The sequence below is a fragment of the Diabrotica virgifera genome, chromosome 10, assembly GCF_917563875.1.
Source record: "Diabrotica virgifera virgifera chromosome 10, PGI_DIABVI_V3a".
In the NCBI taxonomy this organism is placed as follows: Eukaryota; Metazoa; Arthropoda; class Insecta; order Coleoptera; family Chrysomelidae; genus Diabrotica; species Diabrotica virgifera.
In genome coordinates, this window is record NC_065452.1 from 65,387,680 (window position 1) to 65,401,290 (window position 13,611).

A 13,611-nucleotide genomic window follows, 5' to 3' on the forward strand; every position below is an offset into this window, starting at 1 on the left:
AACAAAATTTCAATCAGTTGTATAAGGTCTATTACGTCCACAAATTATTAATTTTCAAGAATCTAAGAGCAACAGATTAACAGGTACTTCTACAAAATTTCAAATACAGTTCTGAATACACTGTATTGATACACTGCGCGAACCGTATTTATACGCCATATAGTATTACATCGACTGACTGCGGCAACCGGATTGATCAGCACAGGCATGAAACAGCCGTACCAGAGACCATACTACATACTACGTTTATAACTAACTAGCCGCAGTGAAAAGGTTAAGAGCCCGCGCAAACTGCAGACATTTTAATCGGCCGATAGGCAACTGAAAATAAGATTGCAGCGCCAAAGTGAGCAATTCTAGAACTATAAATATTGACATGGTCGTTGGTGTTTTGCATGAGTTTTGTATTTATTGAATGTTAAAATAATTTTTAATAGTAATAATTCATTAGTAATAAGTTTAATACGTTAATAAGTTTTATAATAAGTTTAATAGTAATAAGTTTTTAATAGTAATAAGTTTAATAGTGATAAGTTTTCAATAATAATAAGTTTTAAAACCTAGTAGATATCGTTTGTTATATTAAATTTATTTTGTAATATTAGGACTTTTATCGTGAACGGCTGTAATTATTGTTTATTTATTTTATATCTTAGAAAGACAATACGTATATTTTTTTTCTCAATTCAGTGTAACCCTGTTCAAACAATTTGAGGTAAGTCTAGACTATAATAAAAATTTCGAATTATTGGTGCATGTTATAATTATTATGTTAATGATTAAATAAGCATTATTATACTACAAGATTCTAATATTTTTAGATCAAAATGGCAAGACTAAGGTTAGTTGAATATTTGGAGTATCTTGGGGGCACAAATACTTCTAGAAGTGTCTGTGAAGGCGAAGAAGTATTAAATGCTGGTCATGTAATTTTATGTGGAAAATCGAATTCTTCCACTTCCGATAAAATTCTGATATACGCTTTGTGTCTTCAAACTAGTGCACTTACTTCAGATCCACATAAAATTCGAGGAGAACTACTTCAATGTAATTCAGAGAAAGGCACCATCAAAATCAAGAGCATGTTTTGTTCCTGCAAAGCTGGAGCTAGTGGTAGATGTAAGCACATATCTGCTGTTTTGCTCAACTGTACAAGGTATATCATTTTACTATTATGTGTTATTAATTTTTTAATATACTCTTTTTTTGTTTTAGGGTAAATCTTGAAGAATTGGAAGTAATTTCCCAAACTGATGTGAAATGTGTTTGGTCAACACAGAAACATGTGACACAAGAAAAATACAAACCTGTTCCCATAAAAGATATGCCATGTTTCAAAAATAAAATTGAACAGTGTCGCTTAGAATTGGATACCAATAAATTGCATAATTTTTTCATGGGCCAGTTACCTCAATCTGCACTTTCTAAACATAAGTAAGTTAATAGTATGTAATACTATGTACTTAGAATATTTTATACTATAATACCAGACGTTTTATGTGTGTAAAATTAAAACAAACTATTTCTTTTTTCAAGTATCGGAAGAAGAGAAGTTGCTGACATAATTGTGGACAAAAAAGTAGGATCTGACATAAATAATTATTATATCCAAGCAATTTTGGACAATGCTTGTCAGTCTATAGCAATGTTAGAAGCTTCCATCATTTCAATATGTAATGAAAATGATTGTTGTAAAGTGTTGTTTTCAAAACTTTTTAATATGACTTCTGATACCATCATCAATATAAATCAACAATCCAAAGAGTGGCATGAACAGAGAAAATACCGAGTAACAGGTAAAGTTGTATATCGATGCCTCGGAAGCCAATTGGTTTAAGTCAATAAATGTTTAGAATAGGATAATAATATGTTTATGAAAGTAGTTGCAGAAAATTAGCGAGTCATTAAAAATAAATAAACTGTCTTTATTATATAATAAAAGGTTGTTTCAAGCATCAGTCTCAAACGGTTTGAAACCATCAGCGAATACTGCGAATTGACTGTTTGCTAGAACAAACCTATAATAACTTATATTCGTAAATACACACGAGGAAATTATAATATAATAATGTGTTACATCTCATAAGTCATTTTTAAGGAGAATGTGACTTACACTGTTCGACTTCTGAAGCATCCATATAATGTGTTATATACCGTACTTCTAATGCGTTATTGTACTTTTTGTATTAATATATTTTTTATAGGTTCCCGAATATATGAATTATATACATATTCGAAATCTGAGTGGGACAACAAAGCCACAAGATACTTTTATAGTAAAGGCTTCAGTAATAAGTTTACCAAACATGGTGTGAAATACGAGGGTGATGCTAAAGATGCCTTTGTTTCTCAAACATCCCTCCAAGTTGTGGATTGTGGAATGATTGTTTCACATTCTAATCCTTGGCTTGGCTATTCTCCAGATGGTGTGATCTTTGAGAACAACAGACCTGTTGCCCTACTTGAAGTGAAATGTTTATATCAAGGTAATGCTCATAAAAAATTATTATGAAATAAAGCATAAATATGGTGTTTTTTTCTTCTTGTGCTCCACAAATAGGCTATTGCACAGTTTATATGATGGAAAGTGAGATATTAGTAAAAGTGTTTTTTTCTTATCTTTGTTGAATACACTCAGGTAATTGAGTCACCTAATTTTAAAATATATTATATGTGTGTGTGTTATCAATTTTCCTGACTGTTATCCATTAGCTGAACTTAGGTAACTATTTGGAGAGTATGGTAACAACAGAAGATGGAATGGAAGCTTAAGAATAATTTCGAAACTATAGAGGCATATCGCTTATTAGCACAGCTATAAAATTTTATCAATTATCTTGCTAAAGAGGCTCACTCCATATTCCGAAGATACTTTAGGCAACTAGCAATGAGGCTTTCATGCTGGAAGCTCAACAATAGATCAAATATTGTTAGGCTGCTGGTTCATAATAATGTCTAATATCTCAGACTAAAGGACCCATGTATCCTAGAAGGTACAGTAAGAAAAATGAAAGAATACCCATGAACGAACATATAAAACACGCTGTATTTTCCTATCACTGTGTCACACAAAAAATTGGCCAGCGCAAGTACATGTAATAATTATTGTTACATGTACTTGCTCTGGACAATTTTCTTTGTGACACAGTGACAGGAAAATATAGCGTGTTTTATATGTTCGTTCATGGGTATTCTTTCATTTTTCCGACTGTATATACTATAAGAATAGCCCATTGAATTATTTGAAAATAGTACCTCGTGGTCCCAGTTATTTGATAGGAAGTGATAAAATAAAAAAATTGAATTTTTAGTCAAATGTATTTAGAAACTATACAATATATAATACAATGTATGACATACTTGTTAAAAAAATTATGCGGGAACCTCACTAAAACAATCTACAAAAACGTGGCTGATTTTCTCAATATAAGGCTTTATATACAAAAAACTAGTTTAATAACATTGGTCTGTAGTGTACATATATGAAAATATGGCTGGCAGGGAATGTGTTAAGTATTATAGGTACATTTCTCATACCATATTCATACAAACTTAACCTTCTAGGATGTTAGCCAGATCACTACACCTGTTATATGAGCCATTAAAAACCAGAGTGGTCTAAGTCAAGAATTTCATTTTACATTTATGTCAAGAATTTTATTCTGTTTAACAGTAATCTATTTTGCTAAAAAATTTGAAAAATATTAGTGCATCCACCCACTCACAGACGAAGCTACTGTAATATATCGATGTCTCAGAAGCCAATCTGTGCAAGTTAATAAATGTTAAAAATGAGATACTAAAACATTTGTGATAGTAGTTTCAGAAAAATAAGGAGTCATTAAAAATAAATACACAATCTCCATTTTTTATCATAATAAAACAAGGAAATTGTAATTATATTATATAATAATAATACAAACTGTAATATTTAATATGTGTTATATCTCATGAGTAATTTTTATGCAGAATATGACTTACACCATTTGACTTCTGAAGCATCCATATGTCAATATTATATATTAATCTCTCTCTTCAATCCTGACCCCCCGGAGGGAGTGTAGTGGTTGACGTGATGTCGTGTATTGTCCGTCTCCAAAGATCTCTGTCTCTGGTCATTTCTTTTAACTCATGCATATATTAATATATTATATAAAAATAATATACCGAGAGAGCACAGAAAATAAAATTAGCTTGGTCCACTCTGGTGTTCAACGGCTCATATAGAACCATACATCTACTTTGTAAGAAACTATTTTCATAAAAAATACCACTTTTAAAAATGTGGAATAATGTTCTTCAATTATAGAAATTTTAATAGCTATATTTTACAGGGGCTACTAAGAACATCAAGGAAGTGCTGTCTACAACAAAATTTATAGAGAAAATAGGTAACACATATGTTTTAAAAAGAAATCATAAATATTATGGACAAGTTCAACTAGGTATGGCATTACTGAACGTTCCTACCTGTTACTTTGGTTTATATGCTTCTTTTGATAAAAGTATGGAAATATTTAAAATAGAATTTAATTATACTTTCTCAAAACAAATGCTCACAGTGGTAAAGAAAAATTTTTTTGAAAATATGTTACATGTTGTTTGTAAATCTAATAAACTATAGTTAGGCTGAAAGATTTTTTTATTACCATTCCACATTACCCTTTAAATTTATACAGTTGCAACAAAGGATATCAAATATTTTATTTTTAGGAAAACAATAAAGTCACATATCCACAATTGTTTGTTAATTAATAATCAAACTGGATTTATACAAGCTCTTATTGAATAATTCAAATATATTTGTATAAAAATGATAATATTCAAAGGCAAATGTTTACCATCATTCCCTACTTAAAACTAAAACGCTACCTACTTATCCCATTTATTTACAACTTGACAAATAAATAATGAAAGGCAATGAAACTCGTTTATCAGGATGTACTTCATTTGCTTTCATCAGTATAACATCAAGGAGAAACAAGAAAATAAAATGAAGAATGACTTAAAATAATACTGATACTAATATACAGTTCGTACAATATTGATACCGTTATATGTTATTATCTACGTCAGAGATCTAAGTTGACATTGTTGCCCAATTACAAAAAATTCTTGAATTCATTTAAAATCAAATATATCACATAATTTATAATAAATGTAATAAAACAAATACTTAAAAGAATAAAAACAAATCTGAAGTGTCAATACCGCAACTGTCTAATAAAGAATGTTACCAATTTATGCCAAATCCACCACACATACCAGTTGAAGGGAGAAAGAACGTACTAGGTGGTTATAAGAGGTTTACACCATTCAATACCTACATCTGAAATAAAAGCTGAACTTGAAAAACAAGACCATAAAATAAAAAATGTTACAAATACTATGCACATCACATAGTAAGGAACCAGTTTCATAAAACTTCATTGACCTATAGCCTTACACCAAAAACACTCCTGCAAGATGCGCATTATGCAATGGTGAACACCTGGTAAATTATAAAGGAAGTACTGTCTATGGTGATTTAATTAAAATAAAATGCAAAAATAATGGAAATTAAATAGCTAATCAAAATCCAGCTGCTCCTGAATAGCTAATCAACACCTAGCAAGTCTAGGTTCCAGACCAACAATAAAATTTACAACATAATCCTTTTTCTTAGGCGTAAGCCCTAAACAACCAGACGAAAGACAAATGGTATTGAGTAACTTTCAGAGAAGCAACAATTTTTCTAGGATTTAAGAACTAAATTTTTCCAAAGATTTCTGAATTTAAGAACTAAATCAGAATATCATGATTCTAACCATGCTTACAACAGTAATAAATAAGTTGGCTAAATAATGGCATCCTCATTAAGAATTGCTGTATGGAATGCCAACGGATTAAAAAATCACTATCTAATTTTTACTGCAGACCTCCCACAAACTGACAATATTGCAACAGCTACATTTGCAGATGATACAGCAATAATAACCTCGGACATGGACCCGATGAGAACATCTGAGAAGCTGCAATATCACCTGGATATCCTTTCTAGATTTGGATGAGAAACTGACATGTAAGACACAAAAAAGCAAAAAGAAGCCAACTTAATCTGAAAAGTAAAAATATATACTGGATACTCAATAGAAAGTCCAAACTATCACTTGAAAACAAACTGACCATCTACAAATATATACAAAAGCCAATTTGGACATATGGGATTGAGCTCTGGGGATGTACAAAGCCATCAAATATCAAAATATTAGTCATTTCAGTAAAAGACACTTCGTATGATATCTGGAGCACCTTAGTATGTAACAATTCTAATCATACATAGTGATCTAAAAACCCCATTAATAAAAGATGAAATCGTCGGCTTACTGCCAAAACCAACCAACTCCATTTTAAAAGTTTTGGGAAATCTACCTTTTAAACTTTAATTTGAAATTGAAAATCGACTGAATTTAAAAAAATTATTTAATAACTGAAAAATATTTTTGTCGTACCTTTCAATTATTAAATCATTATTTAAATTCAGATGATTTTTCATTTCAAATTAAAGTTTAAAGGTAGGTTTCTCAAAACTTTTAAAAATGGAGTTGGTTGGTTTTGGCAGTAAGCCGATGAAATATCATCTAGACTGAATAAATATAAAGAACAAACATCAGATCATGACAATTTGTTCATAAGAAACCTACTTGAGTAACTGTATGGAGAGCAATTGCTGAATGGTACCAGGTACATACATACTACAAACTACAGTCGGAAAAATGAAAGAATACCCATGAACGAACATATAAAACACCCTGTATTTTTCTGTCACCGTGTCACAAAGAAAATTGTCCAGTGCAAGTACATGTAACAATAATTATTACATGTACTTGTGCTGGCCAATTTTTTGTGTGACACAGTGGCAGAAAAATACAGCGTGTTTTATATGTTCGTTCATGGGTATTCTTTCGTTTTTCCGACTATTTACTTATTACTCTAAATGTTACAATGTTAGTGTGGAGCAGATTGTAAATTTGAAATTAAATAAAAAAAATTTATGCCAAAATGTTACCCTTCTTCGATTGCAGTTAGAGTATACTCCTAACAAGTATGCTTTATAAAAACACTTTATATTCCACTTATACAAATTAAATGAAACAAGTTAGGGTATGTTTCTTTAAATTTACATTAAAAGAAATCTTCCAATATTATTTCTACACATATATAATAAAATATGTCTAGTGGCTTTAATTCCAGTGTACTCGGCTAAACAATTCTAAATAGAAACAGACCTATTATTTAAACATTTCGTGTTGGTCTCATGTGACGTCACATGCTATGACATGGAGGAAGTGAACAGTATATTGTACGGAGTGTATGCTGATTTTTTTCATTACTATTAATTACAAATGTTATATTTACTAAATACAATTTCTCACTAAATTGTTAGTACATTAAAAAAGATTTTTAATTTATTTTTGATTAATGTACTAAGCTAACAGTAAAGAACTACACATTAAGTTGAAAATAAGGGCAAAACCAGAAAAACCACGCTGCAGTGCTACGCTGTGGATCCACAAAAGTAGTTTCCGATGATTTACCGTGGGTTCTTAGGTATATTGGAGAGTACACCCCAGACGAGCGACTGTGGCCAGCTACAGTCGCTCGTCTGGGGTGTAACATCCACTCTACATGTAAGAACCCACAGTAAACCATCGGAAACTACTTTTGTGGATCCACAGCATAACACTGCAGCATGGTCCGTCTGGTTTTGCCCTAAAAGGAACAGTGTCCAGTGATGGATTATAAAAAAATTATGTCACAAAAGAATATTTTCATTTGATTTTACCAATATCACAAAACTTGAAAGTACTCTAGTACAACAGTAAAACTTTAGGAAGTTATTTTTATTTAAACAAAAATTAAGTTTTTGATCTAAACACTGAAATACCTAACCTAACTACTTAAATATTTAACAAAAAACATAATAATAGTTATTTAATATCTACATACTAATAACTTGACGTTATTAAATTTGCTAAAATATGTAAAAATTTAATGCAAATAAAAATTATTCTATTCTATTCTAAAAAAAACATAACTTAATTCGTTAAATATCTACGGTCTGCTAATATTGAACTTGACAAATTTGTTATAGCACAGGCAATTGTAAAAATATCTTTAATGTTTTTTACTAGAGACCACTGTAGCTTACATCCTAAAATTTTAAAAATCTTAATACGTTGGTTAACACGTTCAATGTGTACTCGAGCAGCTGCTATTTTAGCATTTAGTAATGCCTCATCTGTACTAAACTGTTTTTTATTTTTTAAAAATGGTGGTCTGATTAATTCTATTTTGAATTGGTTACAAATATCATCTATTAAAAAGCCTTTATCGACCATAACAGCATCTTTTGAACTATCCAACTTTAAAATTATGTTGCTTTGTTCGAAAATAGTTTTATCAGAGGCTCTTCCACCATATGGTTCACTAACATATGTAATTAAACCTCCTGGGGAAATACCTGTCATAAATTTAACAGTGTTATTAGATTTATACTGAGAATAGAATCTAATTCGACAGCAAAGGCATTTTGGCTTTTGTATGAAAATTTCTGTACAATCTAATACCACTCTAACATTCTGAAAACTTTCAAAACATTCAGGCATGTTTTTCTGTATTTCAGTAGTATCTGTAAACCTTATTACTGAACTCAAGACTTTACTTAAAATGGGTAACATATCGTTAAAGTATTTGTTACACAATTCTTGTGAAATGCCAAATAAAAGCGATATTGTTACATAAGTTAGATCACACTTCAATTTTGTGAAAACTAAAAAGATACGTTGTTTAATACTTAAACGATGTGACCTCTGATCACTGTAAACTGAACATACTGCTTCCACTATTGTATCTAATAATTTGAAACTATTGAGGCCAGTAAAACTATTCAGAGCACTATCTGTTGTTATTAGATCACAGACAGTAGACACTTTAGGTGTATCCACTTGGACTTGAAAATCTTTAAATGACTTGGGTCCCTTATAATTGGGCTGACTCTGAAGAAGCTGTAATAGGCCATGTGCTGCTTCAATTTCATTTTCAGAGGTTTCTGCAGCAGGATTTATTTCTTCACAAACACATTCTACACCAGGATTTTCTTTATTGGAATTTCTTTGGTTTAATCGTTCTGTCCTGCTACTAGAACATTCAGCTTCTTCCTTTATTGCAGTTGATCCAATAGGAAGCCTTTTGGATGGCACGGCCGTCTTTTTTAAAAATCTTCTTTGTTTTGAACTAGAATCTGTAAAGGATTTATGTCTATAAACATAACCTAAAATGAAATGTGTAATTCGTACTTACCCCTATAAAAATAATCATCATCGGTAAAATGCAGTGAACATACTTTCATGTTTTTTGTTATGGGTTTACCAATTTTCAGCTTTAATTTCCAAGCTTCCTGTCTCTTCATTAACACTTTACTTCCCAATTTTCCTTCTATCCGCACAGGATATTTGTCCCCGGTTTGGGGGAAAGCGTGGAAAGTAACATCTGTGTTTTTCTTTTCCCAGGAGGAACACTGAGGAACGGAACAATACCGATTTGAACGACTCATAATTCTTATACTTTTAATACGTAAATATTTGTATACAAATACACAAACTCAAAGCAAAATGGACGAACAATGTCAATATTTCTAGTTACTCCTATGCTCACTAGGTAGCGTACCGCTTATTTTGATTTGCCTATTGGCTGTGAGTTTCGACGGTAGCGCTATCTCGCGGTTTGAAACTTATACTTTTCTGATAAAATTTATGTATGTGAAATATACAAAACGAGAAAAATAGATACTTATCTAGAAAGACACAAATTATGAACTGAAATATTATTGTAACCTGATTACTAAATGAATACGTAAAATTAATTATGTTTTTTTTTTATTTTATTCATTATAATTTTAATATTTAATATATAAGTTCGTGCGACTGGATGACTGCTTACGCAAGAGACCATTGAGGAAAAGAATAAGTTTAAATGAATTATTTGTTACCTCTGTTTATTTTTGTGTGCTTACTGATTTGCTTATTAAAATTTGTAATTTGTATGAATTGTAATTCGTTTGAATTCTATCAAAATGGATATTAAACATTATACTGGATTCAAGTCTTATTTCCCATGATATCCAATTTCAATCAGCAACACCAAAAAAAGGAAAGGATTTAGTTGATGCAGGACATGTAGGCAATGTTTCCGAATATAATAAATGCATCCAGTACTGTTATATTCAGTATTTTTACATGAATCAATACAACAGATGCAATATCTTGTTTTCTTTTTTGAAAAATCCATATTATCCGCCATTTCAGTTTATGAAGTTTATCAAATGCACAAAACAAAACTGCCAACTGCCACTAACACAGCGTTGCCACATTTTATTTAGAAAATCTACTGTTAAGTTTAGCTTACTAAAATCTACTTATCAAAAACTAAAATATACTATAAAACTTTATTAATATATTTGTATATAATTTAGGACTTTTTATAATAAAAATAACAGCTGACTAACTAGAAATTTTTTTTATTTAGCTAATGCCTCGACAACTAATGGGCATTTTCATGGTGATGGTATAGTGGATTTTACCAATTAGGTAGCTAGTGTTATGTGTAGTGTGTGTGTTGAGTAAGTGTCTTGTTACTTTGCAAAGTCGATGTCATTGTCTTTGCAGAGACGCTAATTGTATCCGAACGTCTGCGGTCCCTCCGGTGGGTACCGATCCCACAAGGATATAAACTATTTTCATTTATTAATTTATAATAAACGAAAAATTCTCTACCCTGGTGAGATTCGAACTCACGACCATTCGGTCCTTTCGATCCAAAGGTAGGCGCTCTTACCACTAAGCCACAGAGGGAGTTTAACTAGAAATTAATATGACTGTAAACAAAAACCAAACTTTTTTATATTGTAACTGGGGAACAAAAATGACCAACTCACAAACCATACATTCATAGACGTTTCACGTCCATGTTAATCTTTCGGATCGAATTAACGCCATCTCTTGACTAGAATGGGAACTAAATTGACAAATTTTAGTTACGTGATAATTTCAAATTATAAAATTTGCGGGATTTTTGATGAAATTTCACAGGAAATTAAAACAACAGAAAGACAATTCAATGTTTTATTCCATATTTTACTGAAAACTTCAAATATTCCAATTTGTTTTCAAAATGCTCAACACTACTGCTATGTGTCACATGAATGTACTGATGTGTATGGAGTTGAATGAAAATTTTTGAAAGAATCTGTAGGATGATTGTTTAGATATAAATATTACCTTATAATCTTTTACAAACTTCCAAAAATATATAGGTCCGAAATGTTGATGACACACTTGTCTATTTAATAATAATTGGAATTTAACACTAATTGGAATAAACTGTTTCAGGATCTATTATATTGTTTTTTTTTTTAATGTGGAGAAACCAATGAACTGTCAACACTGATGGAATGGCCCCGTCCCATTCCAACAGTGAAGCGAGATAGGCGCCAACATACAAGAGAGAGGTTCTAGCACTTCTAGAGAGACATGAGAGAGACAGAGAATTTTCAGGTAAAATTTTGTTACAACTACAACGTACCTGACTAGCACTGTCCGATTATCTTCCCTCCTTTACCTGATTATCTTCTATCTTATCCTGGCGCCATTAACTTCGTTTTATGGCGATTCCATCAGTGTTGACAGTTCGTTGGGAGAAACACAACACGGGATGATCAATGTAAACAAAAAATTCTACTCATAAAAACGGAGAGGAGGTTAATACACTTGATTAAAATTGTGATTAAATCTAATTAAAAACGTAACACCACTAGAATAAAATAATTAAGCCACAAACTGTAAAATAAAATGTAAATAACAAATTAATTTAATTGTCAACTGTCAGTTGTTAAATATGACAAGAGAATTGACTGACAGCGACATCTCTGGATTGGAATGGTAACTAATTTGCTGTCTTGACCTTGACAATTTACGTGAAACGTCTATGAGTATGTATGGCTTGTGGACCAATTATTTTTAATTTTTATCAGTTTTATATTTAATATTTGTATATAATATTTTGTCATCCACTGATTTTAACATCTGCATGTCTGGATCATATTCTTCAAACAATTATTTCGCATTTTACATTAGAAACACGCAAACACAACATTTGTCGTTTTGCAAAGTTACATATATGTATTATAATTAGGCCCGGTCTTTTCACCTCCGAATAAATATTTATTAGGAAGTTTATCCGGCAGATTACATGTAAATCTGTCAAATAAACCTCCGAATAACTTTTATTCGGAGGTGAAAAGACCGGGCCTCAGATATTTTAGTTTTCCATCGTTAGCTTCTAAAAGGGCTCACCGAATGCCAGAACTCTTCAATAACACCTGAAATAGGTACTGATTGCACTGCTATACTTGAAATCTGCAAGTTTGTTACACCAGAATCCAGTTTCATTTCTGTTTAATATTCATCATCTACGTCCTGGGGCTAGATTCCGTGCACTGTAGATATCTACACTTCGCTTTCTATCGATGTCAATTGTCGTGAAAATATTTGAATTTTTAGCTTTAATTGAATTATTTTCTAGTTTTGCTAGTTGATGCTGAAGTGACACTTAGTAAAACAAGAAAATATTTGAATTAAAACTAAAAACATTGATAGAAAGCGGTCGGCGGTGTTAGCGATTGTACACAGAATCCCACCCCTGAATCTTATTTTCGGTAATGACATTGGGAAATTGTAACAAATTTTTATTTTTGTCATAAGAAAATGTTGAAATATACCAAAAATCTACTAAAAAATATTGCCTACTAGAATTTTTTAAAAAATATCAAAAATCTACCAAAAAAGTAGAAATCTACCAAATGTGGCAACGCTGCACTAACAGCGCTGGCGAAAACCGTCAAATTCCCTCTGCTCTACCCATGGCGCGTCATTTAAATTTATCAGATAAATGCACAAAACTGCCACTAACAGCGCTGGTGAAAGCTGTCAAATCCCCTCTACCCATCGGCTCATGGCCAATAGTTTAGTCGGGTTGGGCTGTCCATAGCTTTGATCGCGCTGGACAGCCCGAGGGTACCCAGAGGGAGAACGCCTGCGCATTAAAAAATCGAGCGTTCGCGGAGGTCGAATCTTTCCCTCTGAACACCCTCCGGATTTTTAATTCGGTGTTGGCGCAGTACAGAAAAAAGATCCTGAACTTGTCCGGAATACCCTCTCGACGCGCGACGTTCGAGGATTTTGTTTCGGATTTTAAGTTCGCACAGGCGAACAAAATATTTGGGAAGAATTTCTTGACATTCTGTTCTTAGTTCTTACTCCTTCCAATTCTTAACCTAAAATATTGTTTTGTTAAACAACTTGTAGATGTAGACTCTGGTTTTTAAAGTTTTGAAATTATGTAAAGTGTATCATTTAAATATTCTTCAAACAAATTTTAATATTTTTTATATTAAAGCTTTTTTAGTTGTTTTTGTCAATGTTGTCTATTTCGTATGTTTATAAATAAGTAGGTACCTTTTCTAGTATTATTTTCATTGCATATTCGATAATTATCTATTACGGTAGTATGTAT

The 13,611-nt window shown here is 31.5% G+C and overlaps 2 protein-coding genes across 2 annotated transcripts; one reads left to right on the top strand and one right to left on the bottom strand.

Annotated features, from left to right (window-relative positions):
- The first annotated feature begins 49 nt into the window (after positions 1-49).
- LOC126878679 (uncharacterized) lies at positions 50-4,850 on the top strand. Its single transcript, XM_050641531.1, has 6 exons — positions 50-715; positions 822-1,156; positions 1,216-1,434; positions 1,537-1,796; positions 2,205-2,486; positions 4,335-4,850. Exons 2-6 carry the CDS (start codon positions 828-830, stop codon positions 4,622-4,624), a joined length of 1,380 nt encoding a protein of 459 aa, XP_050497488.1. The 5' UTR covers positions 50-715; positions 822-827; the 3' UTR covers positions 4,625-4,850.
- Positions 3,300-9,845, bottom strand: LOC126878678 (uncharacterized). The gene is made up of 2 exons (XM_050641530.1): positions 9,343-9,845; positions 3,300-9,283 (listed from the first exon to the last, which is right to left on the bottom strand). Exons 1-2 carry the CDS (start codon positions 9,593-9,595, stop codon positions 8,079-8,081), a joined length of 1,458 nt encoding a protein of 485 aa, XP_050497487.1. The 5' UTR covers positions 9,596-9,845; the 3' UTR covers positions 3,300-8,078.
- Between the last annotated feature and the right edge of the window lie 3,766 nt (positions 9,846-13,611).

What these genes read in the sequence shown, in the direction of transcription:
- LOC126878679 (XM_050641531.1), top strand. Translation starts at nt 828, where the DNA reads ATGGCAAGACTAAGGTTAGTTGAATATTTGGAGTATCTTGGGGGCACA. An exon ending in GAGAAAATACCGAGTAACAG is followed by an intron (nt 1,797 to 2,204) that starts GTAAAGTTGTAT and finishes TATTTTTTATAG; the next exon opens with GTTCCCGAATATATGAATTA. An exon ending in AGTGAAATGTTTATATCAAG is followed by an intron (nt 2,487 to 4,334) that starts GTAATGCTCATA and finishes TATATTTTACAG; the next exon opens with GGGCTACTAAGAACATCAAG.
- LOC126878678 (XM_050641530.1), bottom strand. Translation starts at nt 9,595, where the DNA reads ATGAGTCGTTCAAATCGGTATTGTTCCGTTCCTCAGTGTTCCTCCTGG. An exon ending in TGATGATTATTTTTATAGGG is followed by an intron (nt 9,284 to 9,342) that starts GTAAGTACGAAT and finishes AATCCTTTACAG; the next exon opens with ATTCTAGTTCAAAACAAAGA.